A 24965-nucleotide genomic window follows, 5' to 3' on the forward strand; every position below is an offset into this window, starting at 1 on the left:
CATGACCTACTTGTTAAGGAATCAGAGCTCCTTACCCAGAGTCCTCTAGACACATTGCTGTCCTGCAGTACTGGCAGCATCAGTGGTGGATTAAGATTGAATGGGGCATTGTTGTTCCTCTGAGCAACTGAATCCTGCCTTCACCTAGCTTAGAGAACATGTGATGATACATGAAAAACAGATAAGTAACACATTGCATCTTAGAATACAATAAAATCAGTTTCATAAAGCCTAATATATTAACTTTAAGCATAAATATCCCTAATAATTGACTATATCCCCAAGAACATATCTTGTCATTTTCCATTTGCAGGAAAGAAAAGCAATGTATGTAAATGCAATACATTCCAAATTATTTTCTGATTTAGAATATTTATTTGCTATCAATGCATTGCTAATTGCTTGTAATCTTGCCTTCTGTAATTATGCTAATAGGATGAATAACGTGTAGTCTGCAGTATTAATTTTTATATCTGTTTTTCAATTGGATGACTGCATGCATTTATTTATGGCTTAGATGCATCTCATCTATGTGCGTAAATATTTTCTTGTTTGCTTATTTGCCTTTGCTTATTTACATTTAATGAATTAAGATTTCACCTCACCTTACCATATCCAGACACCTCTCCACTTATTTTTCTAATAGTTTATATGTCATGCAATATAGGGTTTTTATGTTAATAAGGTATCTTTCGTATAATGACATTAAGTGTTATGCCAAGAAAAGTCTTGGTATTATGTGTGTGTGAGTGTGTGTGTTTAATGTTATCTAATGTACGTCTATGCCATTAAAGTCAGTGATATATTTTGAAAATCAATTATGCTCAGCAATTGAGTATATTTGAAGGAAGCAATGTACTGTAAATATTGAGGTTTTATGTGTACGATATCTATAATATCTTCCAGGCAGTTCAGGGTTAATGTATGCCTTAGTCCCTCAGAGTAAGTCACATGTACTAACACACTGGCCTCTGGTACAGTTTTTTGAACATCACCCAATAGTTGGATTACTATGGCTCATTGTCTTCTATGGCACAAAATAAGATTAGGCTGTGATTAGAAGAAATCACACTCAAGTGAATACAAGCTGTCGAAATAATGTTTTCAAGATCAAATGCAACAACTACGACTGAGGACTATAGGTCTTCAATGGTTTCCATATTTTCATTAAATTATATAAGGAAAGGTCTTTATTTAAAAAAGCATGAATTGTATTTTTAAAAAATCTGTTATTTTAAACTTGACAGCCCAAAAAGTTTAACATTAGTTTTAATCTTACTTGGCATAGCCCTAGTTGAAGCTTTTCAAATTTTTATGTGGTCCTGGAAGCATGTATGTAATTTCAGAATATTAAAAAAATACATATTGATTTTGGAGAAATTAGCTTACATGTTATTAGGGTTTTAAATTATTTTTTCTCTTGTTCAATGCTCCTCAGCAGCTATGATTGTGGGGAGGAGTGAGTTTTTGCAGCCTATTCGCTAGCATTGGGAGTAGTGCTGAGGTGGGGTTAGGGACCAATGAATGGATGAAAGCTTGAGTCAAGTATTCATTCATCTATTTAATATTCATCTCCTACTGTACTAGAAGCAGACACATCTCCTAATTTAAGGATATTTTGGAATACAAAGATGATGTCCTGCTTTGGGCTCCTGGGTGTCATATATCTCATAAATAACATGAATACGTAAAGACAGATGAAAAGAACTATGCACAACGTGTGCGAGTCCTACTTCCCTGACTCAGCTGGGTTCTATTTGTTAACAGCTTTTAATATAAATAGAAGAGGAGGACTGTTTCCTATCTTAATAGGAGTGGGAACTATAGATCCATATGCCAAACGTGTTATGTCCAAAGAAAGAAATTAATATTATGGGAAGATCAATTGCTGCTGTCCATTATCTCAAATTTCTTCCTCCTCAGTTAATATTCATCTTCAAGGCCCAGTTAGATTTTCTTGCTGAAGCCTAATACTCAAACTAATTGTGTTTTCCAAATATGGAAGCTGGCTTTGAGTTTTGTGTATAGATTAGTGTGGAGAATTGGCCAATAAGTTGGTTTTGTAATTACATTTATTTAATACCGTTTTTCAATAAATCAGGAAAATTATTGATTGGAAGATACATTAGAGACCACTAAAAAAATCACAATTTCAAGATGTACTATAAAATTGATTAAAATTCAGTTATATTAAAGGGTAGAAAACATATTAGAATCTATGACATGTAGACTAACTAAAGATTCGTAATTGAATAATGCTTAACAAGTCCCCTGTGATATAGCAAGCATGGGTACTATTGTCTACACTGCAGAGGGAAGGCATGAGAGTCATTCAGTCCACAAGTACTTATTAAGCATCCAGCAGGTGCCAGGTATGATGCCAAGGTTTCAGCCTGCAACAGAGAACAAAGCAAACATTGTCTCTTTTTGTGGATATGTGAAGGGCTCTTAACTGGCTAAACTCACACACTATGTCAGGCATCCAGAGGTCACCTGTATGCCTAACCAGCCTAGCACAGAAATACGTTCCCAAATTAGCCTCCTGAAAATGGTGACAATTTAAAAATACTAACTCAGATGCAAAACATATAGCAGAGATAAACAAATTAAATAATATATGCATTTCTAGTCTTTTTCCAAAAAATACGTGTTAATGGTTTCCTGCATACCAGTTTCATTTTTAAACCTTTCCTCTGACCGTAGGAGCTGATGCTGTGGAAGCTCAGTGTAAAAGATTTGAAGTGAGAGCCAGTGAAGATGGCAGGGTGCTGTTTTCTGCAGATGAAGATGAGATTACCATTGGGGCTGAAAAGCTGAAAGTTACAGGTACTGTAGATGGAGGTCTTGGGAATTTGTTTACTTCTTTAAAGAATACACAACTGTACAAGAAGCTACTTAAATAGATGGATGATTCATATGCCTAAAACAGAGTCTTACATAATCACAACGTTTGTTTTTCAAGTAGTCTTCAAATGAAAGGCACTCGTTGTGGTTGTAGAAGAGAATGCAAATATTAGCAGCCTTAATGACATAAAAGTAAAGCCATCTCTCAGGTGGAGGTAGGTGGAAGAGAATGATGTGGCTGGGCGGGGTGGAGATGAAGTGCAAATTCTGAGTAAAGGGGACTAACAAATAATAATTTGGAAGTATTATTTTAAAGTAAAAGACATGTGAAGGAACTAAAACAAATTTTAACTTTAGAATTAAGTAAGGGGGAAGTTATAATAAAAGTAAACTAAATTCATTTTATATAGCGTTCAAATTATACTCAAAAGTATGTAAATTAAAAACTAATGCTATGCACATATTATTTAAAAATCATTATTATAATACTGGGGTCATTAAAGTCAACCACCAGCTGAAATTAAAATTTTAAAAAAGGTAAAAGTGGGACCAGGAGTGTGGAATAATTTGATGACAATTGTAAGCACAATCTCTTCTGAATTACTTGATTCACAACCATGACGAATTTTATTTTGATAACATATTTAACAATCCCTTGAAAGTACCCAAGGAGGTCTACATTTTAAAAAACAAGAAGAAAATAATGAAGTATATTTGACTTAACGTTTCCCAAACTTGCGCTTGGAAACAGCTCATGGGTATCTACCCATATTAATTTGAGACAAACAGTCCTGTGGGCCATGTGAGAGCAGTTAGCATGGCAATTGAGGAACATCAACTCTGTTCTTGGGCTGTTTGGGTTGAATCCTGCCTCCGCCTATCGATATATTCACCTCTTGATGTCTCTGATTTTCCCTCATCTGAATGACTGAAATGATAATAACTTTAGCGGTCAAATTAAATGCACGTGTGTGCATTTGTGTGATGAGAATGTGCCCAGTACATAATGAAGAGGTCGTGTTGGCTCTTTATATTTATTAATGATGATAATATTGATATTGCAAATGTCAGAGACAAGAGGGCCTGTGGTGATTTCAGGAAAGGTGTATTAAACTAATGCAGGAACAGAAAGCCAAATACCACATGTTCTCATGTATAAGTGGGAGCTATAAATGATGAGAACACATGGACACATAGCGGGAACAACACACACTGGAGCCTGTAAGCGGGTGGAGGTTTGGAGGAGGGAGAGGATCAGGAAAAATAACTAATAAGTATTAGGTTTAATACCTGGGTAACAAAATAATCTGTACAGTGAACCCCCATGACACAAGTTTACCTCTATAACAAACCTGCACATGTACTCCTGAACTTAAAAGTTTAAAAAGGTGTATTAGCTGGACATAGTGGCTCATGCCTATAATCCCAGCACTTTGGGAGACAGAGGTGAGAGAATCGCTTGGTTCAAGTCCATCCTGGGCAATATAGTCAGACCTTGTGTCTCGCAAAAATTTTAAAAATTAACCAGGCATGAAGGTGTGTGTCCACAGTCCCAGTTACTCAGGAGGCTCATGTGGGAGGATGGCTTGAGCCCAGGAGGTCATGCCAGTGTAGTCTAGCACAAGTGACAGAGCCAGACCCTCTCTCAAAAGTAAAGTAAAATGAAATAAAAAGATGTGTTATTAAATGGTGATGAATTTCAACAAGGATTATTGAATGGGGAACCTCACTGGGTATCCCCCTGGCCTGAAACAAATCCCACCACCCTTACCCCCATCCCTCCTTTCCCTCGGGAACAAGTTCTGCTGAGAGGGTGGAGCCTCCACCATTGGGTGAGTGTTGAGGATGGTCCCCATGAATACTCACCTGGTTGATGTCCATTTTTCTTAAGACTTCCTGGGAAGGCTAGGAAAGGAGGCATGTATGGAGGGTATAGATTGACCTCCTTGATTCCTGAGTTAGGAGAGCAGGGACGAAAGAGAGAGAAAGAGAGTTCTGTTTGACAGATAACACAGACAAATCAGAAAGGACATTGGTTGTAGGGCCCTGAGCACTAATATTTGAATTGCTCGTTGGTGAGTGAGTGAGTTGCCCTAGGGTAGAAATGCCTTCAGGGGAACTGGGCAATACTAATAATCTTTGAACCCTGGTAGTGCCTACTGGTCATCACTATTGAGACCAACATAGTCCTGAGATAAATTTCAGGACATTACACACTTACCAAAAATTTATTTAATCCATATTCAGATATTCTCATTGGGTACTTTACAATCTTAAGTAAAGTGAGATTCTGGAGTTCTTGGCAGCTTTTATGATCTCATGGAATTTTCACTTCTTCTGATATTTATATTACCTTTACCTGTCTCATAATTGTTCCAGTGAAGTAAAGGCAAAAAGTCACATTCATTTTCTGCTTTTGCTTAGTAGCCCGGATGCCATCTTTGAAATGTTGCTTGCACTAAGTGCTTCCTTAGCCCAAATTGGCAAGAAAGTGCTTCCTGAAAAATCTAAGTTTTTCTGCTTTTTAATTCAGTGCCTTAAGGCAGTTATCTATTCTCTCTCTCTTTCTCTTTCTCTTTTTTGTCTCTCTCCCTTCTTCTTCCTATTGCTTCTCCTCCTTCCCCACCCCGTGTGTGTACAAAATGCGTCTGTGTGTGTGATGAGTACGTGTGATTTATCGGACTGTATTTATAGATGGATACATGTGTTTCACATTGGCTCTCTTTTTTCATTTCTTTCGCTGTCTCAAACATGCACATAGTCTTACATTTATTCTTTATAATGTTCTCGATTGATCTGTATTTTCCAATTATCTCAGACACCCCTGCTTAATTAGAACTCTGTCATATGCTTTCAGATGATCTTAATAAAATAATAAAATTACAAGGAGATTATTGCAAGAAGTTGCAACATAATACTTAGAACGAAAGAAACACCCACAAACTATGAGAGTGCCCGTAGCAAACAATGTTGACCTTTAACCTGATGCAGATGTACAATAGGGTGAACATTGTTAATCAATAAATGGTAAATGAGAATTTTTCATTTGATTAGAAGTCTCCTCACTATCCAATCACATTTCTGTGTCTCCTAGAAGAGCCCATTTGCCACTTACACACCCTAGAGTCACAAACATACATACAGGCACATAGACAAACTAATTCTTGCCAGGCGTTTACTCCTTCACCAGAATAGCAGATTTGAACTTCATAACAACTTCATTCTTTCCCGTGATACTCCTTAAAGAAATAAAAATAAAAATATCAAAGGCAAATATAATTTAGAATTTCATGTGCTTAGAGGAAAAAAAATGTGCGTAGCATAGCATGCAGATTTAGAGCATTAAAACTGATTAGTAACCTCACATATACTTGAAAGCAGTGCTTGAATCATTTGATAAATAATCATACAAAGAGACATTGACTCCAGGGTGCTTCATATAAATTAGATACCTGTGCTGACAGGACTTCAAAGTTACATGTGACGAGAGATATGTGTGAAGTTTATTCTAGAATTTCAAATTTCGGACACAAACGTTTTCTATTTAAGCAATATTTATAGGAATTAAAGTGGATCCCTTTCAGCTTTATATTTTTTGAGCAATGCCATTTTATAAAGGAACTTTTCTTTCAGGATGACTTCAGTGGATGGATTCATTTGGACAAGGGATGTGTCTGTATATCTGAGGCAAAATCAGTTATGAGTATAATCATTCACAGATCTAGGGTAGCTCATGATATTTACATTCACTCTACCTACAAAGCAGCAGGAATTTACCTGATACATTCAGATACTCATGGGTGCAGGGGACAGAAGTAACATGGTAAACACATACCTGAACACCACCACCTATCAATACCTCATCACCATGAGGAGCAATCACATGCTTAAGGTTTGTAATTTTTCACTCTTGACTTTACTTGTCTTGCCCAGCAGAAGTTTGCTTAAATCTTACTATAATGGTATTTATTTGACCTTAACCTGTCCTCTCTGTATCACTGAACATATAGGAGTTTTATACTTTAGCTCACCTATGCACAATTGAAAACTATATTTTTATTTTGTATTCCCTACTATTGGCCAAAGGTATGATTTAATTCAATTATCTTTTGAGACCTAATCAACAACAACAACAAAAGGAATAAACCTTTACACACATAAGTCTCTTAAATTTAGTGCTTTCAGGCACAATCAATCAACTGCAATCTGCAGTTTCATTCGTATTCCACATAGTATGTTAACTTTAGAAAACAAATTTCACGAATAAGCCACTCTGCTTTAAAAAGTGAAAGACATCGGCCCCGTACAATTGTTTCATGGTAAATTAAAAGCTACTAGTTAGACTTAGATCTAGACCTATTTTTTTTCTAGGATGTAAAAGAGGACAATAGTTAAGTATACCAAGAGAAAGCGTATCTATTTTTTTTTAGACAGTAGCAATTAAAACTGACAACCTGAAAGAATCGTGAAATCCAACTCTGCATCTACCCAGTGCCCTAGTGTTTGTTTGAAAGTCAAGAGTATCAGTCCTTTGCCTCCCTTCTAATTGAATGGTTGGAAGTCTAGGCAAGTTCCCATGCTTGTTTGACAACAGAAGAAAGGACTTTCTGAAGAGCTGTCTTTTAAATTAAACACCATGCTTCTGTGTTACAATCAATATCTTCTGGTTTGTTTTTATTAGTTCATCTTCTACATCCTTGTTCTTGTCTGTTAAATTGGCACACTGCGACGGGGTCAGCTGGGATTACAGGGATGAGCTACTGTGCCTGGCCAGTAATGTATGTTTTTAACATCATGATATATAGGAGATCAGACTATTCATATGTCTATGTCTTCAGTGTTATGTGAGAGAAAATATAATTTATATAATTTCATCTACTGTATTATGGGGATACAACTAGTATTACTTACCCATCTTCTTCTATCCCTCTTTTTATATTTTCTCTAGAAGCATCAAATATTTCCAGATACCTAGGAAGAAGTACCATTTTATATTTCTGATATTGAATATGCGATTCACATTTCCTGTACTTTCAACTTTCTTCTTTTCTCATCAACCGACCAATGTTTTTTTATTTTTCTGCACAAGTATTTATTTTACAACTAACAAACAAATAACAGTAATGTCATTTAAAATTATCACTTGGTAAAAACAGTATTATCAAATACCAAACACTGGAGTCTCCTGTGCTAGAGAGTAAGAAAAATGTTCAATGATGGGGAGATGTCAAAAAGACACATGAGCCAGTTTATAGATGCTTCTATGGGCTGAGCGCACACACACACACACACACACACACACACACACACACACACACACAGGTATATATATGTATATAACATATATAATATGGTACATTAAATATAATATGTATGTACATTTTATATATATATAAAATTATGTGCTATATAATGTTCAGCCAACGAAGGACCACATATACATTGGTGGTCCCATGAAGTTATGATGGAGATAAAATTTCTTATCACCTAGTGATGTCATAAGCATCCTAAGGTCAGAGCACAACATACTACTTACATGTTTGTCATGATGCTAATGTAAACAAACCTACTTGGCAGCCAGTCATAGAAAATTATAGCACATACAGTTATGCACAGTACGTAAGACTTGATCATAGTAAATACTGCTGCTGATTTATGTATTTACTATAGTATACCGTAGTTTTTATCATTATTTTAGATTATACTCTTTCTACTTGTAAAAAAGTTAACTGGAGAACATCCCCAGGCAGGTCCTTCAGGAGGTGTTTCAGAAGAAGGCATTTTTATCATAGGAGATGACAGCTTCATCTGTGTTATTGTCTCTGAAGACCTTCAAGTGGGACAAGATGTGGAGGTGGAAGACAGTGAAATTCATGAACCTGATTCTTTGTAGACCTGGGCTACAGGGTATTTTGTTAGTGTTTAGCAAAAATGTGTTTTAGAAAAACTTTAAATAGGGAAAAGGTTATAGAATAAGAGTATAAAGAAAATAGTTTTGAATAATAAGATTATTCAGAAAGAAAGAAATAGTTTAGTTTTGTACAGCTATGCGTGGTTGTGCTTTAAGCTAAGTGTTTGCAAAAGAGTCAAAGTTTTTAAAAAGTATATAATATTAAAATGTTACAGTAAGTTAAGGTTACTGTTGAAGAAAGAAATAATTTTTTGTTTTTGTTTTTGTTTTTTTTCTACAATGGAGTCTCGCTCTGTCACCCAGGCTGGAGTGAAGTGGCACGATCTCTGCTCACTGCAACCTCCACCTCTTGGGTTCATGCCATTCTCATGCCTCAGCCTCCTGAGTAGCTGGGACTACAGGCGACCACCACCATGCCTGGCTAACTATTTTATATTTTTAGTAGAGACGGGATTTCACTGTGTTAGCCAGGATGGTCTCGATCTCCTGACCTAGTGATCGGCCTCCCAAAGTGCTAGGATTACAGGCAGGCGTCAGACACCGCGCCTGGCCAAGAAAAATATTTTTAAATAAATTCAGTGTCGCCTATATGCACAGTGTTTATAAAGTGTAGAGTAGTGGATAGTAAAGTTGCAGCCCTTCACATTCACTCACCACTCACCGACTCATCCAGAGCAACTTCTCATCCTGCAAGCTTCAGGACTAGAAGTGCCCTATAGAGGTGTACCATTATTTAATCTTTTATATCATTATTTTTACTGTACCTTTTCTGTGTTTAGATATACAAATACTTACCATTGTGTTACAGTTGACTATAGTATTCAGTAGAGTAACATGCTGTACAGGTTTGTAGCTTAGGAGCAGTAGGCTATACCACTTAGCCTAGGTTTGTCAGGTGTTTGGTAAGTACACTCTACGATGTTTGCACAATGGCGAAATCACCAAATGATGCATTTCTCAGAATATCACCCTGTTAAGCAACACATGACTGTATATTTAGATATATGCCTGCATAGATAAAAATATATAAAATATATTTTACATATATAATGACAATACATTTGACTGATTGAATAAAATCAACATCTTTGAATCCATATTATAAATGAATAAATATCATTTTTACTATGGAATGCCAACTAAAAATGTACAGGAAATCATGGGATTAGAAAAGCACCATTTCACAGTCATCTGAGTAGTATTTATCTCAGGCAAAAATATCAATTGATGATAAGACTAATGGTAGAAAATGATAATGAGACATGATTTGTTTCATCTATTCCAAGCACATTTTTTAAAACATTAATTTTAATAGGGGAAAAGTAACTCTGATGGGAACCTCTGGCTGTCACAGTCTTGGTCAACTAGTGAAAGTAACCACGACCAGTCATGGGCGAAAGAGACATCAGGCAACATCTGATAAGATGTTAAAGGAAGAAAAAATAACTTGTATATTACATCAGACAAAAACATATAACTTGAGCATTAACTGGAAGATATTTAGCACAATCTGAAATTGTGAAACATTTTGGAAGATATTAAGATCAGGAATCAAGGAAAAACTGAGAAACTGTTGAAGGAAACTGGACATCTGCCAGCTGTGTATACCACATAATTCTAGATTGGATTCATTGTCTACAGAGTGCATTACTGGAACACATGGTTTTCTACTTTTCTATTTCTCTGTAGCAAACTACTCCAAAACAGAGTGGCTGTAAATCAGTTGATGGCATTTATTTTGCTTGCAACCTGCAATTTGAACAGGCTTCAGTGGAGGTAGCTTATCTCTGCTCCACTGGGCGACAGCTGAGACAGCTCAGAATTTGGGGGCTGGTATCATTTGAAGACTGGCTCACCCCCATGGCTGGAAGTTGATAATAGTTGTCATCAGAGACCTTAGATAGGACTACCTGTCAGAACACCTACATGTGGCCCATCCATGTACCTCCGTTTCCTTAATTCATGGTGCCTGTATTTGAAGAGTAAGCCATCAAAGAGGGAGAGAGGAGGAAGCTGTACCAAATTTTCTGAAACAGCCTCTACCATTTTATAAAAGGAGTGCTGAATAACTTGCAGACATGTTTTAAAGCCGATCAGATTTAGCAAAGTTTGAATGAGGTCCCAAAGAATATACAAGAGTTTTTAAAAATTATGCACATGACTTTTCTTTAGGTTTAAAATTGTTTCAAACAAAAATAAACTTTGCAATAAAATTATTAATAAACCACAGGTAACATGTTTCAGAATACAAAAGAATTACTCACATATGTCTTGATCAGCTTAGGGTCCCATAACAAAACACCATGAACTGAGTGGCTTAAACAACAGAAATTTATTTGCTGGGTTTTTTGTTTGTTTGTTTGTTTGTTTGTTTTTGAAACAGAGTCTTGCTCTGTCGCCCAGGCTGGAGTGCAGTGGCATGATCTCAGCTCACTGCAACCTCCGCCTCCTGGGTTGATGCCATTCTCCTGCCTCAGCCTCCTGCTAGCTGGGACTACAGGTGACCACCACCATGCCCGGCTAATTTTTTGTATTTTTAGTGGAGACAGGGTTTCACCGTGTTAGCCAGGATGGTCTCCATCTCCTGACCCCATGATCCGCCCGCCTCAGCCTCCCGTAGTGCTGGAATTACAGGCATGAGCCACCGGGCCTGGCCAGAAATTTATTTTCTTACAATTCTGGAGAGTAGAAGTTCGAGATCAGGGTGCCAACATGGTCAGGCTCTGATAAAGACTCCTTGCTAGCTTGCAGACAGCTCCCTTGTTGCTGTGTCTTCATATATATGTGTGTGTGTGTGTGTGTGTGAGAGAGAGAGAGAGAGACAGACCAACCGATCTGGTGTCTCTTCTTCTCATAAGGTCACTAATCTCTTCAAGATGACCCCATCCGCATGACCTCATCTAAACCTAATTGTCTCTCAATACACCATCTTCAAACTCAATCACATTGAGGGTTAGGATTTCAGCATATGAATTTAGGAAGGACAAAATTCAGTCCAAAGAAACATGGCAAAACTGCATTAGATCTTGAAAAAATCCAAACTGAGTATACAATCTTATATTTCAACTGTCTGAAGACCTAAGGGGAAATAAATTACAGGGGCTATAAATAGTACAGGTTTATAGCTTTCCGATGGTATGGGTTTGATATCATGCTAGATCTCTGAGATTCTAGACACATCATTGGCTCTGTGGTCCTTAGCCTATTTCTCTTGAATATCAGTTGCCTTGGTAGGGGGTTTATGGTAGCTGAATTCCAAACAATGGAAGATTGTAGTACCTGTCTGTGGCTGAAACACAGGCCTTTTGTGGTATTAAATGAAAGAGAATCCTGAAATTTGGGTCCATTTTATTTCTCCCTTTGTTCTTCTCAGTGATAGCATCAAACCTATGGTGACTTTACTCTATGGGATGTATCATTTCATTGCTGCAATAGAATCTCACTCCCAATTACTCTGGCCAGGTTAGGTAACTCTGATTCCTCTAAGACTTGCACTGATGTTCAGAGGTAGGCTGGAGCTCACTCTTTGACAAAGTCAAAACTTTCTCCTGGAAGAAGTTTTGAATAGGCTTACAGACCGAGGTTCCTGTTCAGATTGAAGTCCCCAAATCCTGACTTTATGGGGGAAATTACCACCTAAACACTGATTATAAACTTTTATTTTGAGATAGTTATCAGTGTACATAGAGTTGTAACAAATAATACAGAGAGAATCTGCAACATTCACCTAGTTTTTCTCAATGGTAACATCTTATAAAACTGTAGTACCATATTACAGCTAGGGTGTTGACACTGATCCAGTGAAGACACAGAACAGTTCCATCACTGTGGGCATCCCTTGTATTTCTGAAACCTGACTCACTTTCCTCCACCCTCACGTTGACCCCTGACAATCACTTACTTGTTCTTCTTTTCTACAGTTTCAGTGGTTTAAGAATGTTATATTTAGAATCATATGGTATTTACTTACCTTTTCAGATTTTCTTTTTCACTCAGCATAATTTCCTGGAGATTCATCCAAGTTGTTGTATATATCAATACTTTCACTCTTATTTCTAATTAGTAATCTATAGTATGAATGTATCACAGTTTATTTAATTATTCATCCATTGAGGAACATCTGGGTTGTTTCTAGGTTTTGGCTATTATGGCCAATGCTACTATGAACATTGTGTGCAAGTTTTTGTGTGAACAATTTTTTTTCTTTATCTGAGATAAATATCTAGGTGTGTTTGCTAGGCCATATGGTGGATGCAAGTTTTGTTTTATAAACTTTCTTTGCAGAATGATTATAACACTTTATATCATTTCCTGCAAGAATTCAGTTTCTTCACATCCTCTTCAGTCTGGTGTTGTCATATGTTAATAGCTGTGTAGTGATATTTCATTGTGCTTTAAGAGACAGGATCTTGCTATGTAGCCAAGGCTGGTCTTGAACTTCATGGCTCAAGTGATCCTCCCAGCTCATCCACCCATATAGTTGGGACCACAAGTATTTGTCACCTTGCCTAACTCATTGTGCTTTTAATTTGCATTTCCCTAATAGCTCATGACACTGAACACCTTTTTATGTGTTTATTTGCCAGCCATATATTCAGTTTAGTAAAGTGTCTATACATCTTTTACCCGTTTTCTAATTGAATTCTTTGTGAGGTTTTTTTGTTATGGTTTTGAGGTTCTTTCCATATTCTAGGTAATAGTCCTCTATAGGATATATATAGGTTTGCAAATATTTTATCCTACTCTCATAGCTTGTTTTCTTATTATATTAGTCAACTGTTTCATGAGACAAATTTTTAATATTTTTGAGATCCAATGCCTATTTTTTTAAATGAATTCTGCTTTTGGTGTAAAAATATAAGAACTTTGTGTCTAACTCTACATAACAATATTTTCTACATTTTTCCCTAAACTTTTTATAGTTTTATATTTTACATTAAAGTCTATGATATAGTTTTGGTTGACTTTTGTACAAGATGTGAGTTTTAAGTCAATCTTTTTGCTTTTTTCTGTTGTGTATTCAGTTATTCCAAGCTTTTTCTTCCTCCATTATTTCTTTTTACACCCTTGTCAAACCTCTGTTAGGTAACTTGGTGTGTATTTCTGACTTCTCTATTGCATTCTATTAATCAGAATATCTGTCTCTCTGACAGTATCACAGCTGATTACTGTAGCTACATAATAGACCTTTACATTAGGTAAAGTGATTTCTCCAACTGTATTCTTTATTTCAATATTATTATTGTTATTCTTGGGCTTGGGTCTTTATATATTGATTTTAGAATATGTGTTTCTATTCTATTCTTATATATTGACTTTAGAATATGTATTTATATTCTTCAAAATACTCTTTAATTGCCTTAAACCTGTATAAAAATTTTAGGAGAATTGTCATTTTTACTATATTGAATCCTCTGATTCATAAAAATGTTACGTGTTTTCTTTCATTTAGTTTTCTTTGATAACTTTCAGGAATAATTTTTAAACTTCAGCATAAATTATCTGTAAATGTTCTGATAAATGTTTAAATTAGCTTTGAAGTGATTATGAATAGTAGGGTTTAATTTTTTAATTTTTAATTTCTTTGGCATATAGTATGCATATATATTTATGGGGTACATGAGATGTCGATGCAAGAATGCAATATGAAATAATTACATCATGGAGAATGGAGTATTCATGCCCTCAAGGATTTATCCTTGGAGTTATAATTCAGTTATACTCTGTAAGATACATTTTAAAATGTACAATTAAGTTATTACTGACTATAGTCGCCCTGTTGTGCTATCAAACAGGTCTTACTCATTTTTTCTTACTATTTTTTGTACTCAGTAACCATTCCCACCTCACCTGACACACCCCCACTACCATTCCCAGCGTCTGGTAATCATCGTTTTACTTCGTTCATGAGTACAATTGTTGTGTTTTATTTTCCCACAAATAAGTGAGAACAGGTGGTGTTTGTCTTTCTGTGCCTGGCTTAGTTCACTTAACACAATGATCTCCAGTTCCATCCACGTTGATGCAAGTGACTGGATTTCATTCTTTTTTATGGCAAAACAATACTCCATTATGTATATGGACCACATTTTCTTTATCCATTCATCCGTTGATGGACACTTAGGTTGTTTCCAAATCTTGACTATTGTCAACAATGCTGCAACAAACATAGGCGTGTAGATATCTCTTTGATATACTGTTTTCTCTTACTCTGTGTGTACACCCAGCAGTAGGATTGCTGGATCATATGGTAGCTCAATTTTTGTTTCCTGAGGAAGCTCCAAACTGTTCTCCATAGTGACTGTACTTACCTACATTCCCTCCAATAGTATACAAGGGTTCCCTTTTCTCTGCATCCTCACCAGCATTTATTATTGCCTGTCCTTTGGATATAAAAGCCATTTTAACAGGTAAGGTGATATCTCATTGTAGTTTTGATTTGCATTTCTCTGATAATCAAGGATGCTGAGCATTTTTTATATGCCTGTTTACCATGTGTGTGTTTTCTTTTGAGAAATATCTATTCTTTTGCCCATTTTTTGATTGAATTTTTAGATATTTTCCTATAGAGTTGTTTGAGCTCCTTATGTATCCTGTTTATTAATCCCTTGTCCGATGGGTAGTTTGCAAATATTTTCTCCCAGTCTGTGGGTTTTCTCTTCAATTTGTTGACTCACTTTGTTGATCGTAACAGCAAAAGCTTTTTAACTTGATTTGATCCTATTTGTCTGTTCTTGCCTTGGTTGTCTGTGCTTGTCGGGTATTGCTCAAGAAATTTTTGCCCAGACCAATGTCTTGGATAATTTACTCGTTGTTTTCTTGTAGTGGTTTCATAGATCTATGTCTTAGATTTAAGTCTTTAATCCATTTTGATTTGTTTATTGTATATGGCAATGGCAAGAGATAGAGGTCTAATCTCATTCTTTCACATATGGATATCCAGTTATCCCAATGCCATTTATTGAGAGACTGTCTTTTCTCCATTGTATATTCTTGGCACCTTTGTTGAAAATGAGTTCACTGTAGGTGTGTCGATTTGTTTCTGGGTTGTTTGTTATGTCTTATTTGTCTATGTGTCTGTTTTTATGAGAATATCATGCTACTTTTGTGGCTGTAGCTCCATGGTATAATCTGAAGTCAGGTGATGTATTACTCCAGTTTCATTCTTTTTGATTAGGATAACTTTAGCTATTCTGGATTTTTTTTGTGTGATTTCATATAAAGTTTAGGATTGTGGTTTTTCTTTTTTTTTGAAGAAAGTCAGTGGTATTTTGATAGGGATTGCAAGAACTGTAGGTGTTTGCAGTGGTAATAACAAACCACATTTCTGGGGGCCTACCGCTTACCTGTCTACAAGAAGTCCCTTTTGGTTCCAAGCTGATCCAGACAGGGAAATGATATGGCAAAGGCTGTGTTATTTGCTCCTCCCTTTACGGTGCCATCCTGGGTTTCTGTACTCCATCGAGATACGTCTGAAGCGGCATCTTTTGTCTAGGGTAATACTCGAGATTCGCTGCCTCAGGCCAAGGAAATCAAGGATGTGGACACACAAGGAGTGAGTTCAAGAGCAGAAGTTTGATAGGCAAAAGAGCAAAGATACTTCCGGCAGAGGGACAGGGTTCCAAGCAGATCTCCCTATTTGTGGCTAGGTGCAGCTGGTTTTATAGATGAGTTTGAGGAGGTGGTGTCTGATTTACATAGGGCACAAAGGATTGGCTAGACTAGGTGTGCCATTTACATAGCATTTGAAGAAGCTGACCACTCCACCCTAATCTATTTTATGCAGCTGGGTTCTCTACCTGTCTGGCACCATGTTGCCTGCTTCTTTACTGCACACACAGCAACAAGGAAAGGGAAGCTAGAGCCTCTATGTTGAACGTACCTGCCTTCCAGGTGTGGTCCCTTTTTCTATTGGCACCACTGCTGGCATTTACCTATGCAAGCGTCCAGCTTGCATACCTATGTCTGCAGCTTGATTTTTCAAGCTGTTTTTCGTTAGAAAATAAATGATTTAGTGGCTGCTTTTTATTAAAAGGAAATCCCGCTGAGGACTCTCTTACCCTCACTATCTGCCTAAATAATTTCTTTTTAGCCCCTGTGTCACCTCCACTCACTTGCTGTACTCCAGCATTCTCCTTCAGGCAGTCTAGTTAAAAAGTGCTTGCTTATTTGTTGTTTTATTCATTTTTTTTTATTGGAATACACATGTCAGGAACCCCTAGTCAGCTATCTTGCTCACATCATGGAAGGAAGGACTGTTGTCTATATTTTCTTAACAGCTATGATTCTTTTTCTTATCTCCATATTTTTGACAATAGTATATTTTGATTATATACTGATAAAAAAGTCCTTGACATTTTGAATCATTTTTTTTTTCATTTTAGAGGTTTAGCTTCTACCAAGATTCTTATTTTGCACCATAATTGTGTGTGTGTGTGTGTGTGTGTGTGTTCATATACATGAATAGACTTAGCACTCTTAAAAATCAGTTGGCCATATATTTGTGGGTTTCTTTGCAATTTCAATTTTATTCTATTGGCCTACATGTCTGTTCTTATGCTAGTTCCACACCGATTTGATTGCTGTAGCTTTGTGTTAAGTTTTATAATCAGAAGCTGTGAGTTAATTTGACTTTGTTTTCCTTTTTCAAGATTATTTTGACTGAGAATCCTTTCATATGAATTTGGGATCAGGTTTTCTATATGTGCACAAAATGGCTGTTGTGATTTTGATAAGGATTGCACTGAATCTGAAGAATACTTGGGATAACACTGACAGCTTAACCATATTAAATCTTCTTACCTATGGACATGTTATGTGTTTCCAGTTACTGTTGTCTGCATTCATTTCTTTGGGCAATGTTTTGTCATTTTCAGTGGTTCAGTTGTTAATGTTTTTGTCACATTTATTCCTATTATTATATTATTTTATATGTTATTATCAATGAAATTTCTTAATGTCTTTTTGATTTTTTTAACGATGTATAGAAACATTGATTTGTATTTAGTTTTCTCTTCTCTTCTTCAAGGTATAAAGTTAGATTGTTGAAGTCTTTCTTCTTTTATAATGCATGTTCTTATCTTTTTAAATTTCCTTCTGAGCCCTGCCTTTGTTGCAAAATTTTGGGTAGGTTGTGTTTTTGTTTTCATTTGTCTCTTTTTAAATGTATTATGGTTTCTTTCATTAGCCATTGGTTAAGAGGCTATTGTTTAATTTCTACATGTTTATGGATTTTTCAGTCTTCCTTATTTTTCAAATTTTTATTTCTATAAATTTATGAGTACAAGAGCAGTTTTTTTTTTTTTTTTTTTTTTTTTTTGAGTTGGAGTCTCACTCTGTCACCCAGGTTGGAGTGCAGTGGCGCGATCTTGGCTCATTGTAACCTCTGCCTCCTGCGTTCAAGCAATTCTCTTCTCTCTACCTCCTGAGTAGCTGGGAGTACAGGCACCTGCCACCACATCCAGCTTTTTTTTTGTATTTTTAGTAGAGAGGGGGTTTCACCATGTTGGCCAGGGTGGTCTTGAACTCCTGACCTCAGGTGATCCCCCCACCTTGGCCTTCCAAAGGGCTGGGATTACAGGTGTGAGCCACCATGCCCGACCCAAGAGAAGGTTTTTTACATGACTATGTTGCATATTGGTGAAGTCTGGGCTTTTAGTGTACTCATATAACCCAAAAAGTGTACATCATACCAAATAGGTAGCATTTCATCCATTATCCTCCTCTCCACCGTCCACTTTTGGAACCTCCAGTGTCAATTATTCCACTCTGTATGGCTGTGTGTACCTATTATTTAACTCCCACTTAGCAGTGAGAATATGTCATTTTTGACTTTGTTTCTAAATCATTACATTTATGATTACCATCAGTTCCATCCATGTTACTGCAAAATACATGATTTTATTCTTTTTTTATGGCTGAGTAGTAGTAATGGTGTGTGTGTGTGTGTGTGTGTGTATATATATATATATATGTATATATATGTATATATATGTATATATATGTATATATACATACACATATATGTATATACATATACACATATACATATGTATATACGTATACATATATACATATATATATGTATATACATATATATATATATACACACACACATCACATTTTTATCACATTTTTAAATTCAGTCATCCACTGATGGACACTTAGGTTGATTCCATGATTTTGATGTTGTGAATAGTGCTGCAATAAACATGTAGTTACAAGTATTTTTGATAAAATGACTTACTTTCCCTTGGGTAGATACCAAATAGTGGAATTGATGAACTGAAGAATAATTTTATTTTTAGTTCTTTGAGAAATCTGCATACTGTTTTCCATAGAGGTTATAGTAATTTACACTTCCACCAACAGTGTGTAAGTGTTCCCTTTTCTCTGCATCCTCACCAACGTGTTGTTTTTCGACTTTTAATAGTAGCTGTTCCGAATGGTGTAAAATGATATCTCATTGTGATTTTAATTTGCACTTCTCTGATAATTAGTGACATTTAGCATTTTTTCAACATGGTTTGTTGGTTTGCTGAAAAATGGTTTTCAAATGGTTTGTTGGCCATTCATGTCTCTGCCTTTGAAAAATGCCTATTTATGTCATTTGCCCACTTTTTAACGGGTGGTAGAATCGAAGCACTGTCTTCCACAATGGTTGAAATAGTTTATACTCCCACCAGCAGTGTATAAGCATTTTTTTTCTCCACAACCTCGCCAGAACCTGTTATTTTTGACTGTTTAATAATAGCTATTATTCTTAGCAAACTAACACAGGAACAGAAAACCAAATACCGTATATTCTCACTTATAAGTGGGAGCTAAATGGTAAGAACTTATGTATATAAAGAAGGAAACAACAGACGCTTGGGTCTACTTGATGCCGGGGGAGGTTGGGAGGAGGGAGCAGAGCAGAAAAGATAATTATTGGGTACTGGACTCAATACCTGGGTGATGAAAGAATTTGTACAAAAAACCCCTGTGACATGAGTTTATCTTTGTAACAACCCTTCACGTGTATCTTCAAACATAAAATAAAAGTTAAAGAATTCTAAAACAGGCCGGGTGTGATGGCTCACGCATGTAATCCCAGCACTTTGGGAGGCCGAGGCGGGTGGAGCACGAGGTCAGGAGATCGAGACCATCCTGGCTAACATGGTGAAACCCCGTCTCTAGTAAAAAATACCAAAAATTAGCCGCGTGTGGTAGCGGGCGCCTGTAGTCCCAGCTACTCGGGGAGGCTGAGGCAGGAGAATGGCGTGAACCTGGGAGGCGGAGGATGCACTGAGCAGAGATCATGCCACTGCACTCCAGCCTGGGCAACAGAGCAAGACTCAGTATCAAAAAAAAAATAAATAAAAATAAAAATAAATCACAATATTAAAATTAATCAAAGTGATGAGATTGGTAACATATTGGCATATGCTTTGCCATTGACAAAATACAGTCATTTACAGTAATTCATTTGCTCCTCAGTATTTAGGGGATGTGTATTATTATCTTTCCTCTGTAACCTCTGGTCTCAGGTTAAATGATTTATAGAAAATAGGGCTATCAGTGGCAGACCAGGAACCAGACCTGTGCTTTCTCACTAATAATAATAATTCAGCCTCATTTATTATTTTAATTTTATCTTACTTTAAGTCCCAGGATACATGTGCAGAACATGCAGGTTTGTTACATAGGTAAACTATGTAAACCTTACCTTACATAGGTAAGCCATAGTTGTTTGCTGCATCTATCAACTTGTCACCTCAGTATTAAGCCACACATGCATTAGGTATTTGTCCTGATGCTCTCCCTCCCCCTGACCCCCCAGATGGCCCCAGTGTGTGTTGTCCCCCTCCCTGTGTCCATGTGTTCTCACTGTTCAGCTCCCACATATAAATGAGAACATGTGGTGTTTGATTTCCTGTTCCTGTGTTAGTTTGCTGAGGATGATGGCGTCCAGCTTCATCCATGTCCCTGCAAACGACATGATCTCGTTATTCCCTTTTATGGCTGCACAGTATTCCATGGTGTATATGTACCACATTTTCTTTACCCAGTTGATGATTGATGGGCATTTGGATTGGTTCCATGTCTTTGCTACTGTGAATAGTGGTGCAGTAAACAAACGTGTGTGTATCTTTATAATAGAATGATTTGTGTTCCTTTGGATATATACCCAGTAATGGGATTGCTGGGTCAAATGGTATTTCTGGTTCTAGATTCTTGAGGAAATGCTATGCTGTCTGCCACAATCGTTACACTGATTTTCATTCCCAACAGTGGAAAAGTATTCCTATTTCTACACAGCCTCTATAGCATCTGTTTTTACTTTTTAATAACAGCCATTCTGACTGGCATAATATGGTATCTCATTGTGGTTTTGATTTGCATTTCTCTAATCAGTGATGTTGAGTTTTTTGTTATGTTTGTTGGCTGAATAAATGTCTTCTTTTGAGAAGTGTCTGTTCGTGTCCTTTGCCCATTTTTTGATGGGATTGTTGTTTCTTCTTATAAATTTGTTTAAGTTCCTTGTAAATTCTGGATGTTAGACATTTGTCAAATGGGTAGATGGCAAGTATTTTCTCCCATTCTGTAGGTTGCCTGTTCACTCTGATGATAGTTTCTTTTGGCTGTGCAGAAGCTCTTTAGTTTAATTAGATCCCATTTGTCAATTTTAGCTTTTGTTCTAATTGCTTTTGGTTATTTCACCATAAAATCTTTGCCCATGCCTATGTCCTGAATGGTATTGCCTAGACTTTCTTCTAGGGTTTTTAGGGTTTTGTGTTTTACATTTAAGTCTTTAATCTATCTTGAGTTAATTTTTGTATAAGGTGTGAGGAACAAATCCAGTTTCAGTTTTCTGCATATGGCCAGCCAGTCTTCCCAGCACCATTTATTGAAAGGGAATCCTTTTCCCATTGCTAGTTTATGTCAGGTTTGTCAAAGATCAGATGGATGTAGAGGTGTGGTCTTACTTCTGATATCTCTATTGTGTTCCATTGGTCTATATGTATGTTATGGTACCAGTACCATGTGATTTTCGTCACTGTAGCCTTGTAGTTTGGAGTCAGGTAGTGTGATGCCTCCAGCTTTGTTCTTTTTGCTTAGGATTGTCTTGGCTATAAGGGCTCTTTTTTAGTTGCATATGAATTTTAAAGTAGTTTTTCTAATTCTGTGAAGAATGTCCATTGTGGTTTGATGGAAATAGTATTAAATCTGTAAATTACTTTAGGCAATGTGGCCAGTTTCACAATAGTGATTCTTTCTTTTTACTTTTCTTTCTTTTTTTTTTTTTTTTTTTTTTTTAAAGACAGAGTCTTGCTCTGTCGCCCAGGCTGGAGTGCAGTGGCAGGATCTCGGCTCACTGCAAGCTCCGCCTCCTGGGTTCACGCCATTCTCCTGCCTCAGCCTCCCAAGTAGCTGGGACTACAGGCATCCGCCACCATACCCGGCTAATTTTTTTGTATTTTTAGTAAAGACGGGGTTTCACCATGTTAGCCAGGATGGTCTCGATCTCCTGACCTTGTGATCCACCCGCCTCGGCCTCCCAAAGTGCTGGGATTACAGGCATGAGCCACCGCGCCCGGCCTACAATAGTGATTCTTACTATGCATGAGGATGGAATGTTTTCCCATTTGTTTGTGTCCTCTCTTATTTCATTTATCAGTGGTTTGTAGTTCTCTTTGAAGACGTCTTTCACATCCCCTGTTAGTGGTATTCCTTGGTATTTTATTCTCTTTGTAGCAATTGTGAATGGGAGTTCATTCATAATTTAGCTCTCTGCTTATCTTTTGTTCGTGTATAGGAATTTTTGTGATTTTTGCCCATAGATTTTGTATCCTGAGACTGCTGAAGTTGCTTATCAGTTTAAGGAACTTTTGGTCAGCTTCATTTCTACTTTATTTGTGTCATCACATGAATGTATATATAATACCTTTAGGTTCTTAATAGGAATTTCTATAAGAAGAAAAATGGCTTTTAGGATCCAATTTATTTAGTAGATAGGTTATTATTTCAAGCAGATTTATTTAGTGTGCTGGAAAAAGAAGTGAATAAGAATGAGCATATTTGAGTATTATGTATGTAACTTTCTTAACTAAATCACAATTCCTCCTGGAGAAACTCTTTATCTTGATGTAGCTATATAAATTGGAAACTTAAGATATGCCTAACAAAGTCAGAGGAAGATATTAAGATGAATGATTGATGCTATAATCAATTTGTAGATTCAGTGCCATCCCCATCAAGCTACCAATGACTTTCTTCACAGAATTGGAAAAAACTACTTTAAAGTTCATATGGAACCAAAAAAGAGCCCTCATCGCCAAGTCAATCCTAAGCCAAAAGAACAAAGCTGGAGGCATCACACTACCTGACTTCAAACTATACTACAAGGCTACAGTAACCAAAACAGCATGGTACTGGTACCACAACAGAGACATAGATCAATGGAACAGAACAGAGCCCTCAGAAATAATGCCGCATATCTACAACTATCTGATCTTTGACAAATCTGACAAAAACAAGCAATGGGGAAAGGATTCCCTATTTAATAAATGGTGCTGGGAAAACTGGCTAGCCATATGTAGAAAGCTGAAACTGGATCCCTTCCTTAAACCTTATACAAAAATTAATTCAAGATGGATTAAAGACTTACATGTTAGACCTAAAACCATAAAAGCCCTAGAAGAAAACCTAGGCAATACCATTCAGGACATAGGAATGGGCAAGGACTTCATGTCTAAAACACCAAAAGCAATGGCAACAAAAGCCAAAATTGACAAATGGGATCTAATTAAACTAAAGAGCTTCTGCACAGCAAAAGAAACTACCATCAGAGTGAACAGGCAGCCTACAGAATGGGAGAAAATTTTTGCAACCTACTCATCTGACAAAGGGCTAATATCCAGAATCTACAATGAACTCAAACAAATTTACAAGAAAAAAACAAACAACCCCATCAAAAAGTGGGCGAAGGACATGAACAGATACTTCTCAGAAGAAGACATTTATGCAGCCAAAACACACATGAAAAAATGCTCATCATCACTGGCCATCAGAGAAATGCAAATCAAAACCACAATGACATACCATCTCACACCAATTAGAATGGCTAACATTAAAAAGTCAGGAAACAACAGGTGCTGGAGACGATGTGGAGAAATAGGAACACTTTTACACTGTTGGTGGGACTGTAAACTAGTTCAACCATTGTGGAAGTTGGTGTGGCAATTCCTCAGGGATCTAGAACTAGAAATACCATTTGACCCAGCCATCCCATTACTGGGTATATACCCAAAGGACTATAAATCATGCTACTATAAAGACAAATGCACACGTATGTTTATTGCAGCACTATTCACAATAGCAAGGAGTTGGAACCAACCCAAATGTCCAACAACGATAATCTGGATTAAGAAAATGTGGCACATATACACGATGGAATACTATGCAGCCATAAAAAATGAGTTCATGTCCTTTGTAGGGACATGGATGAAACTGGAAACCATCATTCTCAGTAAACTATCGTGAGGACAGAAAACCAAACACCACATGTTCTCACTCATAGGTGGGAATTGAACAATGAGAACTCATGGACACAGGAAGGGGCACATCACACTCTGGGGACTGTTGTGGGGTAGGGGGAGGTGGGAGGGACAGCATTAGGAAATATACCTAATGCTAAATGACAAGTTAATGGGTGCAGCAAAACAACATGGCACATGGATACGTATGTAACAAACCTGCACATTGTGCACATGTACCCTAAAACCTAAAGTATAATAATAAAAAGAAAATATCTCAAAAAATAAATAAATAATCAATTTGGTAAAACAGTAATATAATTTTGATGTGCAATTTTAAATGTCTGTTGCCAATTAGAGAAAGCACTATTTTAGTTTTAAGTCAACTGTATATTCATTAATCAAGCTGACCATTGTCTTCAAAAGGAACTTGCTGGAGTACATAAAAATGAATTTTATTCCTAATTTCATCTTTGGGGTCTTGTGTGGCTGTGTTTCACATAAGTTGGATAAAATTGCCATGTTCATGTAAATACTAACCAAGGCAATCTGTCATTTCACAGTAAAGGTAAAAAGGGAGAGAGAGGAGAAAGAGGGAGTAAAAGACAAAGGAAAAAATATTTCAAGCTTGAATGGATTGCCTACATTTTAAAATTATTAAGGGGTTATATTAATTTCTTGGTGCTGCTGTT

The 24965-nt window shown here is 36.6% G+C and overlaps 1 protein-coding gene across 4 annotated transcripts in view; it reads left to right on the forward strand.

Annotated features, from left to right (window-relative positions):
• SGCZ (sarcoglycan zeta) overlaps positions 1-24965 on the forward strand; it is a 1114856-nt gene that overhangs the window by 1055987 nt on the left and 33904 nt on the right. For 2 of the 4 annotated variants that reach the window (XM_030812347.1, XM_003256695.2), the window contains one exon: positions 2704-2826. The exons of the other annotated variants lie outside the window; for them this stretch is intronic. In XM_030812347.1, the coding sequence (XP_030668207.1) occupies positions 2704-2826 (123 nt within the window). The remainder of the gene's footprint in view (positions 1-2703; positions 2827-24965) is intronic. 4 annotated transcript variants of the gene reach the window in all.

Source organism: Nomascus leucogenys, chromosome 4, assembly GCF_006542625.1.
Source record: "Nomascus leucogenys isolate Asia chromosome 4, Asia_NLE_v1, whole genome shotgun sequence".
Taxonomy (NCBI): Eukaryota; Metazoa; Chordata; class Mammalia; order Primates; family Hylobatidae; genus Nomascus; species Nomascus leucogenys.